This window comes from Mirounga leonina, unplaced genomic scaffold (genome assembly GCF_011800145.1).
Source record: "Mirounga leonina isolate KUSES-001 unplaced genomic scaffold, KU_Mleo_1.0 Mir_178, whole genome shotgun sequence".
NCBI classification, from domain to species: Eukaryota; Metazoa; Chordata; class Mammalia; order Carnivora; family Phocidae; genus Mirounga; species Mirounga leonina.
Window position 1 is genome coordinate 268,175 of NW_023270464.1, and position 15,397 is coordinate 283,571.

Consider the following 15,397-nt stretch of genomic DNA (forward strand, 5'->3'; position numbering starts at 1 on the left):
TAGGTGTCAGTATGTTCTGTGACTGTGGCCACATCCTTATAAAGTGTTGAAATTTTTTTTTTTAAAGATTTTATTTATTTATTCATCAGAGAGAGAGACAATGAGAGAGGGAACACAAGCAGGGGGAGTGGAGAGGGAGAAGCAGGCTTCCTGCCGAGCAGGGAGCCCGATGCGGGGCTCGATCCCAGGACCCTGGGATCATGACCTGAGTTGAAGGCAGACGCTTAACAACTGAGCCACCCAGGCGCCCCGAAGTGTTGATATTTTAAAAACAATTTCTTGTGGATACCCTGAAACCCAAGGGAAGACTTGCAGCACTCTGCACCCCGCCCTGTTCTGGCTCCCAGGGGAAGGCATGGCCCCAGAGAGCTTGGGTTCTCTCCAAGAGCCCAGAAGTTAGAACTTTTTAAAAGAATGAAGGTGAGAAACATTTGTTAGCTGAGTGTTAAAGAGGAGCTTTTTCTTGGCCAGCACAAAGAATAAAAAGCACAGTGCTTATTTTTTGTTTCCTTACAAACTATATATATGTCATAAATTAGGAAAATACAGAAAACTATAAGGAAAATTCCATTTAATTCTCAGATAATCACCATTCATATTTTGAGACATTTCCACCAGGATTTTGTCCATATTTTTGTTACTGAAATGATATTGAGGGACACATATATTGTTAGGACTGAAATAGGGAATAATTTTCTCTTACTCATTGTTGTAACACTGTGGAGGTTAGGCATGCACAGCCTGCTCCGTGGTGGCAGATGGTCCTGAACAGCTTTATGAGGGGCGTCCTCAGTGACAAACCCAGATTCTCCAGGGTGTTTGGTGAAACTTGGGGTTTCTGTCCATGACATAAGTATAAGTTCAATGCAAAGGATGATAATATGAAAGTCCTTTATGGTTTTGACTTGTAGAAATTTCCACTCCAGGAAAGTAGGGTATTTGATCATGACATCTATATATATTATTTGATCTAAAATGTTTACATTTTGTATATTATTTGTTTGCCTCATCTTTTGGAATTGGATTCTGGGAGAATATATATATTCTATATATATATATATATATATATATATATAAATTTTTTTTTTTTTTAAGATTTTATTTATTTGAGAGAGCGAGAACACGAGCCAGGGGAGGGGCAGAGAAGCAGACTCCCCACTGAGCAGGGAGCCCAACATGGGACTCGATCCCAGGACTCTGGGATCGTGACCTGAGCCGAAGGCAGACGCTTAACCGACTGAGCCACCCAGGCACCCTTGTTTGTTTTTTATTGTTCATTCTTTTTTCCTTTCTCCATCTTCCAGCTCCTAGGCAGATCCATAGACCTTAATCGCCTGATTACTCAGCGTGTCTCAGCAGCCATGTATAAGTCTCTGGAACTGGCTATTGGACGATTTGAAAGTGAAGACCTGACATCAATAGTTGTAAGTGTAAGAACCTTTTGTCAGGTTCAGCAGATTTGTGGAAAACTGATTACAAGGATTGGAGCTAATTTTAATTTTGTCCTTACTGATAAGTTGAACCAGTAGTAGGTTCAGTTTTTGCATAGGAATCAAAAGGTATGCACTGATCAAGCATGGCCTATCCTATCGTTTTTTTAGTGTCTGCTCTTAGTAGTCACAATTCTAAATTGGCTTCAAAGAAGTAATCCTAACCTTGAATAAGTTACACCTAACTATGGCAAGAGAATAAAAGAAGGAAAATTTTAAAAATCAAAAAGAACACAGAAAAAGTATTTGAAAGAAAATGATACAGAAGATAAACAATGAAGATCTAACAAACATAGAGCGAACATACATATCATAGAGAAAAACATAGGGAACATACAAATATCATAGAGAAAAACCAAAGCAACAGGGTGGAACAAATATTAAAAGTTGTATTTCAAGAAAACATTGATAGAATTTAAGACATGCTTTTATGAACAATAGTCAAACTATGGAGAGAGCCCAAATGTCCATTGACTGATGAATGGATAAAGAAGATGTGGTCTGAATTCACAATGGAATATTACTCAGCCATCAAAAAAAATATGAAATCTTGTCATTTGCAGTGATGTGGATGGAGCTATAGTATATTATACTAAGTAAAATAAGTCAGAGAAAGACAAATGCCATATGATCTCACTCATATGTGGAATTTAAGGCAGAAAATAGATGAACATATAGGAAGGGGGAAAAGAAAAAAAGGAGAGATGGAAACAAACCATGAGAGACTCAACGATAGAGAACAAACTGAGGGTTAATGGAGGGACGTGGGTGGGGGGATAGGCTAGATGGGTGATGGGTGTTAAGGAGGGTACTTGTTAGGATGAGTACTGGGTGTTGTATGCAGGTGATGAATCATTGAATTCTACTCCAGAAGCCAATATTGCACCATATGTTAACCACCTAAAATTTATTTATTTATTTATTTTTAAATTTTTTTTTTTTTAAGATTTTATTTATTTATTTGACAGAGAGAAAGATGGTGAGAGAGGGAACACAAGCAGGGGGAGTGGGAGAGGGAGAAGTGGGCTTCCCGCCGATCAGAGAGCCCGATGCAGGGCTCGATCCCAGGACCCTGGGATCATGACCTGAGCTGAAGGCAGATGCTTAATGACTGAGCCACCCAGGTGCCCCAACCACCTAAAATTTAAATGAAAAGAATTTATATATTAAAAAAATTAAGACATGCTATAAAATATATATTAAAAACCTATGGTGTGTGCCTGGAAAACTGGCCCAAAGTGGCCAGTACCAAGGAATAGTGCAGTAAATGTATTAGACTTTAAAGGAAAAGAAAAAATCCTCTGGATATCTGAGCAGAATGATCGGAGAAAGAAAATTTGTCCTCAGAGCTTTGCCCATAGCAATTCATGCCAGAAGCCAAGGAAAGGAAGTATGAATTAAGGATTTTGTGCCAAGCCAAATAGATCTTCCAAAAGTGAAGTCTGCAGACAAGTGGTAGTGAAGATGTAAGAACTCAGGGAAGATTGTTCATTCCTAGAGATGCAGCTTTGGGTAGAACAAGAGAAGCCTCTGAGCGGTGGGCATGAACAGCTCAGGTTTGAGCATCTCCACATAGGATAAGCAGTGCTCCTCATATTCTTCCATAGAATTGTATTATTGACATGGATATCTTACATTCTTTGTCTTCATACTTGATTTTTTAAATCTGGTGTGTAACTCACATGCACAGTGCACCTCAGTTTGGACCAGCCACATTCTCATTGCCTTATGTGGCCACTGGATGCTGCAGTAGGTAGCATAGACCTAGGCATCTTTATGAGCAAACTCTGAAAGCTTGGAAGGCCATCTGCTGACTGCTACATAGCTGTGCTTTTGAATAATGCCAGGCACGTTAGGCTGACTCAGGCTGATGCCTGAGGACCCAGTACTCCAGCAAGGGTGGGGTAGGCTGGGCCTTGTGGGTGGTTGGAGGCCAGTGGGGGGTCAATGCGGAGGTGACCTCAGTGGAGAAAGAATGATGGCCCTGTGGGGGTGACCGCAGTAAGGAGGGCTATTTCAAAGCAGTGGAGAGGACATAATGAATTTAGGTGTAAGACGCAAGCTCCTGTGGCCTCCTAGACCCCCACTGTGTGTATTCTTGGCCTAGCACACCAGCCTCACCTCTGTGTGTCCTGCTGTCTTCTCCCCACTCTGCCCTGCCCCCAACCATGGCACTGCCCATGTGGGGAATCAAGGCCACTGTGCTGGGCCCATTTCTGTCCTCACACCCCTGTCTTTGTGGTCCTGTAGGAGTTGGATGGCCTTTTGGAAATCAACCGCATGACCCACAAGCTGCTAAGCAGGTACCTGACACTGGACAGCTTTGATGCCATGTTCCGGGAGGCCAACCACAATGTGTCAGCGCCCTATGGGAGAATCACCCTCCATGTCTTCTGGGAACTCAACTATGACTTCCTGCCCAACTACTGCTACAATGGCTCCACCAACCGGTGAGCGTGCCCCCTCATGGATGGTTCTGGATGCCCTTACCAAAGGGTTCTTGAATGGGATGATCTCAGGGTCTCCACCTTGTCCACTAGGTTGCTGACTCCTCCCCTGTTCCTATCATTTCTCATGTCCAGGTATTCAGACCCTCCCAGTCTCCTCTTTTTGCAAGTGTAGCCCTAGACCAGCCCCTGGGCATGTCTTACAGCTTTGCATGTGGAAACTGCACAGCAGGCTGGGGTTCCTGTCTGGGGCACTTGCTTGTAGCTCAGAGCTTGATCTCATGGTGCATGTGGACACCAGCTACAGGGTCTGTATCACATACACAGTTGTAAGTCTGCCTGATGTTGGGATGTAGTCACTGACTCTACTTTTCATCCATTCTGGGATGTTGGGGTGTATAAAGATCCGTCAGTTAGCCACCTTCTAACCCACCTACCCTTTGCTACTATGTTGAACAGCACAGAGTGCCAGTTAGCTGAGTGGCATGGTTGACAGCAGCAGTTCCATGTGGTTCAGCCTCATGGTATGGCCCAAATCCTGGGACAGGCCTGCCTTGGCCTCTGCCCTGGGCAGCCACCTGTCTGAGGTTTATCCCATGTGCCCTTAGCTCAGCTCCTGCTCCCTGTGAGCACATGCCAGGGACATGTGTGTACGTGTGTGTGTGCGTGTGTGTACGTGTGTGTGTGCTTGTGTGTGTTATGAGCACTTTTTAAAAATCATTGTCTTTGGCTTTCCCGCTGGATCTGAGCATCCCATCGTGTATTTGCTGAATTGTTACTGACTTTCAGGCCCAGAGTTTTGTGTCTCAAGGGGGTGATGAACTCTAGAACTGAGGACAGAAGGGAGGCCCTCCTGTAGTCTGACCAGGCTTGCCGTTATCTGTTTAGGACCCCAAGGTTAGATTTCCTTGTGGGGAGGCAGGCCTGTTCCCAGGTGCATGGGGCTATGCCATCAGACTGGCCCCGGGTGGCTGACGCCTGTCCCCAGCAGTGGTGGAGACGTGGCCATGGCTTCCAGAGCCACGGGTGGAGGAGCCCCAGTCAGCCTCCTCCGGTGAAGGGGCTTCTGGGCCTGGCTGGGCACAGTCCACCAGAACCAGACTTTACAGACTGTTCATCCCTGTTTAATTCTTTTAAGATGCCCAGTTTCCTGAAGTAGATATTTTTCAAGTTATTACAGAGTCTGAATTAACTGAAAAAATATTTTTTTACTTACTATAATAATGCATCATAATTATAGAAAAACTAGAAATCATATATACAGATATGAGGAGGAAAATAATTAAGTCCCTAGAGATTTGTCTCATCAAAAAATGGGTCTTCTGCAGTTTTTGCCATCCAGTCAGATATACATGTATATTTTTTTATTTTGCCAAAATGGGTGTTATTAGGAATAGTGTTATATACATAGTCTTATTCCAAGTGATATAGAACAAGAAGGGTCATTCTGTGTTAGGGTATAAATATGCTTTTCTGCCTCTGAAGAAGTCATGGCTGATGCTTGCAGGACCAAAGAGTTGTTTTGGTTGGTCCATTTGCAACCTTTGGAATTAATTTGTTACCTTTCCTTAAATTGTTTTTGCCTTGTCTGGGGTCTCCAAAGGTGACGTACAACAGAACCCCGCTATCAGTGGGCTGAAAAAAGGTGTTACGGTGAGGTCGGAATTGGGCAACACAGGGAGTTGTGATTTTTTTTTTGGTACTGTTTTACATTATAATTTTTTTAATTATCTAGCATTTTGTCGCCGTTTAAGGGATTTCCCAGAGATCTTGCAAAAGGAATAATTAAAGGTGTTCCCGGAGCCTCCTTTATGCCTGCGGCACTTGTGTGTAGAGGAACTCTGGAGTCCATGTAGCACCCACATGCCCTGGTCTTGGTGATGGTTCGGTGGGCCAACCCCTCAGAAGTGACGTGAGCGTCAGAGGAGGGTCAGCATTACATGATGACGAAATGTCAGCATTTGCCATAAACTCTTGTGTTGAATTGCTGTGTTTTCTGAAAGACTTCAGACATCCGAACAAATGTTGGGTGAGGAGTATGGAGTTAGGGAAATGGACCAGATTCTGAGTCCATGCCAGCCAAGGGGGCCCATGTGGGTTCCCTGTTTGGGGCTGATGACAGAGAACACCCCAGCATCCAAGGCTGCCTGGCCTTGGACGCAGGCGGCAGGAGTCTGGTTGTCAAAGATGAAGTTGGCAGGGCTCAGGTCAGGACGTTGGTGCTGTGTAACCCAGTGACCTGCCGAAGGGTAGAAAACCTTCAGGCATGTGCCTTTTATAGGACCCTGGTGGAACTATCTATATGAGGAACATTGAGGCATCCAATATATAACTGAGGAGAGCTGCCAAATGGTACCTTAGCCCCAATTTCCTGAGAACACACAACACAGTGTCGAATGCAAATGACAGCAAGCAGAAGGGACAGCACTGGGTGCCTTCGTCTGTTGTGGCATATTTCTCCCACTGGCTCAGGAGGTGCTGTGAACATCCCTGTTTGCAGAGTGAGCACACAGCCCACAGAGGCTGGGAGTGGGCCCCACCTGTGTTGCAAGAGGCTGTTCTGCCCACCAAGGCTCCTGGAGAACTGACCTGGAACCCTGAGAAGACAGACAAAACTGTGCCACCCAGAATTTTAATTCCATACTTGAGGGTTTTCTAAGAGCTGCTTGAGGGAAACCAGAACTTCATTTGTTGCTTGGCATATCTACTGATTTTGCTGCTTATTTTTGATTCGGGATTTTGCCTGGTGGCTCTGGGAAGTGGTTTAGGGTGGCCTGTGACTTAAATTTAACGTGTACAGCTAATCATCGTATGAAAATGCTGTAGCTCTGGAAACAGGCCAACAGCTGGGGTCAGAGTTAAGCCTCAGAGGGAGGAAGGCCACGCGGGAGCAGTGCGTCCTCGGTGCAGCGTACATGAAGCAAAGGGCACTACTTTGTCCCGGCACTGGTGATGTTAACTTCTGCCCCTTTGTTAGGATGGTGGCTACCAGGTTTCTCTACTGTTAGCAGTTAGTGTTATGGTGGCTGAACAATGATGATTCTCAGACTTCATCATTCCATGGATACATAGTAGTTGGCCTTCTGTTGTATGGGTTAACATTTATTTATTTGTTTAGTATAAGTAAGGACTCGGGGATTCTAACTCAGCATTAAAATCTGTTACTGTCATAATTTGGGTTTTGTGGCTCAAGGTGGCTCCATTTTGGCCGGCAGGAGCCCCTTCTACCTGATTTCTGTGTCCTCTTGGCTGTCCCCATCATTTTGAAGCACTTCCTGCACCTCAAGAAGTTCCAGGTTCATCTTGTACTTCTCGGGCTCTATCCTTGCAACTTGTCGTTTCCACAGGATTCCTTTTACTGGAGAATATTTTAGAACTGGGCTTAATATTTAAAAAGTAAGTCTGGGTGTTAGATATGCTCATTGTTACTGGGATGTCATTGTTTCTAGACCGTTTTGATGTTCAGAGCTAAGAAGTACCTGACTGTGTACTGTATTAGGTTCCTCTAACAAATTATCACTAACCATGGGGCTTCAAACAACAAAAATTTATTTTCTCACAGTTCTGGAGGCTAGATGTCCAAAATCAGGTTGTCAGCAGGGCTGTGCTGGTTCCTCTAAGCCTCTGGGTAGAATCTTCTCTTGCCTCTTCCCAGCTTCTGGTGGTGGCCAGTGATTCTTGGCCTTCCTTAGTGTGCAGCTGTATCGTTCCGATCTCTGCCTCTCCTCTCTAGACATGAGTGTCTCTCCTCTTAGAAGGACATGAGTCATATTGACTCATTAAGGGCCCGCTCTAGTTTAGTATGATCTCATCTTAACTAATTACATCTGCAGTGGCCCTGTTTCTGAATAGGATCACGTTCTGAGGTACTGGTAATTAAGACTTCAAATTATCTTTCTGGGGATACAAACCCATAAAGCTTGCGTATGCACGGCTTCTCTATAGTTGTCTACATTTTCTGTCCATGAATTCATACTGGTATCTTCGGTTCCAGTTCAGCACTGGGGGGTCTTATTCTTATTTTATCCCTCCCTTTCCATTTTTGTAACTCCCTTCTACACTGAGAATCCTGTTTCATTATTTTTGGTATATTTACTCACTCAGTTCTAGAAAATGCAGAAAATAGTTTCAAAATTACTAATCCTTCCTACCATGAAACATAAGCCTACTAACTGGAATTCAATATTTGTTTCCACTGTTTTTGTCTTTACATTGAGAATATATGTGTACATGTATATATATATGGTATTTAAAAGTTGTTTGGGATAATGGAGTAACAATTAGACAACATTTATGAAAGCACTATTTTCAGACATAATGTTTCCCCAAGGGAAAGGACACTGGGGAGGTGAGCCCTTTGACTTCCCTGCTGTCTGCCTGGAAGCACTTTCTGGGCCTCAGTGCGGAGGAGGGGCATCCCAAGTACAGCCTGGAAGTCTTGTTTGGTGGAAACCGAGGAAGCTGACACAGTTGGAATTGGCAGGGCAGATTTGCAGTATGGAAGAGGGAGCTACATCGTGAAATAGCTCCTGAGACCGACTTAGGGGCCCTTTAGTTTTGCTTGAATATTAAACTGTGTGTGCATCGGGTGGAACTCCGTAAGGATAGACAAAGGGAGGTGTGAGCCGAATAATTCCCAGAGCTGGCACAGAGCTCGGAGCCATTGGAGGCCCTGCCAGCAAGAATGGGAAAGCTCACTTGAATACCCACACATTCGATAGAATTGCCAGAGGACCTGTCTTAGTACTAGCCCTAGGTGCTGACTACTGTGCCTCCCTAATTATGAAAGGTTCCAGCTGACTTGAAAGCAGTTTAACAGCCCGCCCAAAATAACTCAGCACTTTAAAGGATGACAACAAAATCCAGACATTTGATGCTACGGGCCACTGACCTCCCCTCAGATGTGCATGTTCATTTCATGCACTGGTGGTATTTTCCCACTTACATCCCTTCTTATTTATTAAAGTGTAATATGTGTCATTCAAGTTCTTTGAATTTAATAATTAGAAAATCCATATAGTTTTCTTAATGATGCTTCTTTATAAAAGTTTTATATTTTATAAAGCACCTGGGTGGCTCAGTCGGTTTAGCGTCTGCCTTCCGCTTAGGTCATGATTCCACAGTTCTGGGATTGAGCCCCACATCGGGCTCCTGGCTCAGCAGGGAGACTGCTTCTCCTTCTCCTTCTGCCCTCCTCCCTGCTTGTGCTCTGTCTCTGTAAAATGAATAAATAAAATCTTTTTTAAAAGTTTCATATGTTTAGATGAATGCTTCTGATTTGAAAGTATTAGCCAAGTTTGACATGTTTGCTTTAAAAAAGCCAAGCATTTGATTTTCAGTGTCTCCTAACCCATTATCAAGCCAGTCTTGTGGCTCTATGAGTGTGGCTATAAGCACTCAAGTTGCTCATTCTTCCCATTAGCTTGTAACTAGTGATGTGAGTAACTGGACATGACTGCCTGTATCTGCCTTCCCACTCCTGTGCCTCAGGTCACTGCTGCGGCCAGAGGCCCAGCAAGGCCTGAGTGCTTGGTTGTTACCACTTGTCAAAGGACTGAATTAGTCATGAAATGGTCCTGGTGCCAATAAACCAGACTATCTCCCAGAGTTTGGAGATTGCTTACATGCTGGAAGGACCCGGGTGTTCTCACTCTGTTGATGAACTCTGGATACATGTATTATACTTGGGACCATTTATATCTCATGGTATTTGATTTCTTAGAATTTTCCTATGTGATGATTAGATCAGTTAACTGGAAGGAAGATGTAACTGATGGGTAATGGAAAAGTTCTGAATTTTAAAGAACTACCATTAAATTTGTTTTCTTTTTTCTTTTTATCCTTTTTTGTTTAGATTTGTTCGGACAGTATTACCATTTTCTCAAGAATTTCAAAGAGATAAACAGCCTAATGCACAACCCCAGTATTTGCATGGATCAAAGGTAGGCTCTTTTGTGTTTGTGTTGTGACTTTTTAAATTTATAATGAAGCATATTTTCAAGTTTAGTTTAAATCAGGTGAGTGGCAGTGATTGAAATGTATCATGCCATGTGTGAAATGTAATTGTTTTCTTCCATTAGCACCTTTCTGAAAAGGAACGTAGTGTTGGGACAGCCCTCTGGCCATGTGTTGGGTGTCAGGCTAGGCCTGGCCTCATTCCTGGCCCTAAAATAAGTGAGATTGTCAGCAGAGTTAAAGGTTTAAAAATATCAAACAAGGAAAGTGTGTGGAATAGGCTCAGAGGCTCATCTATGGCAGAGGGGCTGGGATATCTTGTCCAGTGGTGATGCCACAAAAGGAGGGGTAAGGTGAGAAGGAGCAAGAGAGTTGATATCCAGAAACCACAGGCAAGCAGGCAAAGGTCACAGAACACCTGCTGTCTAGTAAGGTGAGACAAGTGTCCAGGCTGAGGGTGGCTGGATTTGCAACAATTATTAAAGGCTAGTATTGTTAATATTTAAAGCACTCTTATAGTTTCATAAGAAAAAGATAGCACTCTATAGTAAAAGGAGACAGATGTAATGGGCAGATATTTCCCAAAAATGTAGTAAAAAATAGAAATAGATATCTAGCCTCACCAGTAATTGAAGAAAAATAAAGGAGTGCATGTGGGACTGTATGATTCTAGGGGACCATCTGAAATGTTTATCAATATTTAAATGTTCTCAGGGTACTAAATGAGAAAAATATGCAGCGAAGAATACTTTATCCAGCTCGGCTTGTCATGGAAAATAGAAGGAGAGATAAAAAGCTTCCAGGACAAACAGAAACTAAAGAATTTGCAAACACGAAACCAGCCTTACAAGAAATATTGAGGGGGGTCCTTTAAGCAAAGAGAGCCTAAAAGCAACATAGACCAGAAAGGAACACAGACAATACACAGTTACAGTCACCTGACAGGCAATACAATGGCACTAAATTCATATCTTTCAATAGTTACCCTGAATGTAAATGGGCTAAATGCCCCAATCAAAAGACACAGGCTATCAGATTGGATGAAAAAACAAGGCCCATCGATATGCTGTCTGCAAGAGACTCATTTTAGACGCAAAGATACCCCCAGATTGAAAGTTACGGGGTGGAAAACCATTTTCCATGCTAATGGACACCAAAAGAAAGCTGGGGTGGCAATCCTTCTATCAGACAAATTAGATTTTAAACCAAAGACTGTAATAAGAGATGAGGAAGGACACTATATCATACTGAAAGGGTCTATCCAACAAGAAGATCTAACAATTGTAAATATTTATGCCCCTAACATGGGAGCAGCCAATTAGATAAGCCATTTAATAACAAAATCAAAGAAATACATTGACAATAATACAGTAATATTAGGGGACTTTAACACCCCCCTCACTGAAATGGACAGATCATCTAAGCAAAGATCAACAAGGAAATAGACTTTAAATGACACACTGGACCAGATGGACTTCACAGATATATTCAGAACATTCCATCCCAAAGCTATAGAATACACATTCTTCTCTAGTCCCCATGGAACATTCTCCAGAATAGATCACGTCCTCGGTCATAAATGAGGTCTCACCCACTACCAGAAGGTTGGGATCATTCCCTGCATTTTTTCAGACCACAATGCTTTGAAACTAGAACTCAATCACAAGAGGAAAGTGGGAAAGAACTCAAATACATGGAGGCTAAAGAGCATCCTACTAAAGAATGAATGGGTCAACCAGGAAATTAAAGAATTAAAAAGATTCATGGAAACAAATGAAAATGAAAACATAACTGTTCAAAATTTTTGGGATGCAGCAAAGTCGTCCTAAGAGGAAAGTATATAGCAATACAAGCCTTTCTCAAGAAACAAGAAAGGTCTCAAATATACAACCTAACCCTCCACCTAAAGGAGCTGGAGAGAAAACAGCAAATAAAGCCTAAACCCAGCAGGAGAAGACAAATAATAAAGATCAGAGCAGAAATCAATGAAATAGAATCCAAAAGAACAGTAGAACAGATCGACAAAACTAGGAGATGGTTCTTTGAAAGAATTAATAAGCTCAATAAACCCCTGGCCAGAATTATCAAAAAGGAAAGAGAAATGACCCAAATAAATAAAGTCATAAATGAAAGAGGAGAAATCACAACCCATACCAAAGAAATACGAACAATTATAAGAACACATTATGAGCAGCTATATGCCAGCAGATGAGACACTCTGGAAGAAATGGATGCGTTCCTAGACACATATAAACTACCAGAACTGAACCAGGAAGAAATAAAAAACCTAAACAGACCCATAACCAGTAAGGAAATTGAAGCAGTAATCAAAAATCTCCCAACAAACAAGAGCCCAGGGCCAGAAGTCTTCCCAGCGGAATTCTACCAAACAGTTCAAGAAGAATTAATACCTATTCTTCTGAAACTGTTCCAAAAAATAGAAATGGAAGGAAAACTTCCAAACTCATTTTATGAGGCCAGCATTACCTTGATCCCAAAACCAGACAAAGACGCCATCAAAAAGGAGAATTACAGACCAATATCCCTGATGAACATGGATGCAAAAATTCTCACCAAAATACTAGCCAATAGGATCCAATGGTACATTGAAAGGATTATTCACTATGACCACGTGGGATTTATTCCTGGGCTGCAAGTTTGGTTCAACATCCGCATATCAATCAGTGTGATACAATACATTAATAAAAGGGCAAGAACGATATGATCCTCTCAGTAGATGCAGAAAAAGCATTTGACAACATACAACATCCTTTCTTGATTAAAACTCTTCACAGTGTAGGGATAGAAGGTACATACCTCAATATCATAAAAGCCATCTATGAAAAACCCACAGTGAATATTATTCTCAGTGGGGAAAAACAGAGCTTTCCCCCTAAGGTCAGGAACACGGCAGGGATGTCCACTGTCACCACTGCTATTCAACATAGTATTAGAAGTCCTAGCCACAGCAATCAGACAACAAAAAGAAATAAAAGGCATCTGAATCAGCAACAAAGGAGTCAAACTCTCACTGTTTGCAGATGATATGATACTTTATGTGGAAAACCCAAAAGACTCCACCCCGAAACTGCTAGAACTCATACAGGAATTCAGTCAGGTGGCAGGATATAAAATCAATGCACAGAAATCAGTGGCATTCCTATACACCAACAACAAGACAGAAGAAAGAGAAATTAAGGAGTTGATCCCATTTACAATTGCACCCAAAACCATAAGATACCTAGGAATAAATCTAACCAAAGAGGCAAAGGATCTGTACTCAAAAAACAATAGAATACTTATGAAAGAAATTGAGGAAGACACAAAGAAATGGAAAAATGTTCCATGCTCATGGATTGGAAGAACAAATATTGTGAAAATGTCATGCTACCTAGAGCAATCTACACATTCAATGCAATCCCCATCAAAATACTATCAACTTTGTTCACAGAAATGGAGCAAATAATCCTAAAATTTGTATGGAACCAGAAAAGACCCCAAATAGCCAGAGGAATGTTGAAAAAGAAAACCAAAGCTTGTGGCATCACAATTCCGGACTTCAAGCTCTATTACAAAGCTGTAATAATCAATACAATATGGTACTGGCACAAAACAGATGCATAGATCAGTGGAACAGAATAGAGAACTCAGAAGTGAACTCTCAACTCTATGGTCAACTAATCTTCGATAAAGCAGGAAACGTCCAATGGAAAGAAGTCTCTTCAACAAATGGTGTTGGGAAAATGCGACAGCCACGTGCAGAAGAATGAAATGGAACCATTTCCTTACACCACACACAAGAATAGACTCAAAATGGTTGAAAGACCTCAGTGTGAGACAGAAGTCCATCACAATCCTTGAGGAGAACACAGGCAGCAACCTCTTTGATCTCAGCTGCAGCAGCTTCTTCCTAGACACATTACCAAAGGCAAGGGAAGCAAGGGCAAAAATGAACTATTGGGACTTCATCAAGATAAAAAGCTTTTGTAGAGCAAAGGAAACAGTCAACAAAACCAAAAGACAACCGACAGAATGGAAGAAGATATTTGCAAATGACATATCAATTTAAGGGGTAGTATCCAAAATCTATAAAGAACTTATCAAACTCAACACCCAAGGAACAAATAATCTAATCAAGAATTGGGCAGAAGACATGAACAGACATTTCTGCAAAGAAGATATCCAAATGGTCAACAGACACATGAAAAAGTGCTCAACCTCATTCGGCATCAGGGAAGTACAAATCAAAACCACAACGAGCTACCACCTCACACCAGGTAGAATGGCTACAATTAACAAGTCAGGAAAAGACAGATGTTGGCGAGGATGCAGAGAAAAGGGGAACCCTCCTACACTGTTGGTGGGAATGCAAGCTGGTGCAGCCATTCTGGAAAACAGTATGGAGGTTCCTCAAAAAGTTGAAAATAGAGCTACCCTATGATCCACCAATTGCACTACTGGGTATTTACCCCAAAGATACAATTGTAGTGATCCGAAGGGGCCCCTGCACCCCAATATTTATAGTAGCAATGTCCACAATATCCAAACTATGGAAAGAGGCCAGATGTCCATCGACAGATAAATGGTTGAAGAAGAGGTGATATATATATAGATATATATATATATAGATATGTCTATATATATCTATATATATCTATATATCTATCTATAGTGGACTAGTATGCAGCCATCAAAAAATGAAATCTTGCCATTTGCAATGACATGCGGATGGAACTAGAGGGTATTATGCTAAGCGAAATAAGGCAATCAGAGAAAGAATTATTATCTCACTGATATGTGGAATTTGAGGAACAAGACAGAGGATCATAGGGAAAGAGAGGAAAAAATGAAATATGAAGAAACCAGAGAGGGAGACAAACCATAAGAGACTCTTCTTTTTTTTTTTTTTTAAGATTTTATTTATTTATTTGACAGAGAGAGACACAGCGAGAGAGGGAACACAAGCAGGGGGAGTGGGAGAAGGAGAAGCAGGCCTCCAGCTGAGCAGGGAGCCCGATGTGGGGCTTGATCCCAGGACCCTGGGATCATGACCTGAGCAGAAGGCAGATGCTTAACGACTGAACCACCCAGACGCCCCAGGAGACTCTTAATCTCAGGAAACAAACTGAGGGCTGCTGGAGTGGAGGGGGGCTGGGAAGGATGGGGTAACTGGGTGATGGACACTGGGGAAGGTATGTGTTTGGTGAGCACTGTGTATTATATCAGATTGATGAATCACAGACCTGTACCCCTGAAACAAGTAATACATTATATGTTAATAATAAAAGAAAAAATATTTAAATGTTCGCACTTGTAGGAAGCTGGACAGCTAAGGAGTAAATCAGACATGTATAAAGTGAGGTCTGTTATGGGGGTGGTCATACAACATTGTCATAAAAAATATGGTAGCAGCCTAACTGACCATCAAGAATATTACAATATGTTATTGTTCAGTGGAATGCAGTACAGTCGTTAGGAGGGCTGAGTCAGAAACGTTTTCCTTTT

At 42.1% G+C, this 15,397-nt stretch overlaps 1 protein-coding gene across 7 annotated transcripts in view; it reads left to right on the forward strand.

Moving 5' to 3' along the window:
• CYFIP1 (cytoplasmic FMR1 interacting protein 1) overlaps nucleotides 1-15,397 on the forward strand; it is a 133,733-nt gene that overhangs the window by 77,888 nt on the left and 40,448 nt on the right. For all 7 annotated transcript variants that reach the window (XM_035023903.1, XM_035023904.1, XM_035023905.1 and 4 more), the window contains 3 exons: nucleotides 1,305-1,424; nucleotides 3,741-3,940; nucleotides 9,792-9,879. In XM_035023903.1, coding sequence (XP_034879794.1) covers nucleotides 1,305-1,424; nucleotides 3,741-3,940; nucleotides 9,792-9,879 — 408 coding nt within the window. The remainder of the gene's footprint in view (nucleotides 1-1,304; nucleotides 1,425-3,740; nucleotides 3,941-9,791; nucleotides 9,880-15,397) is intronic.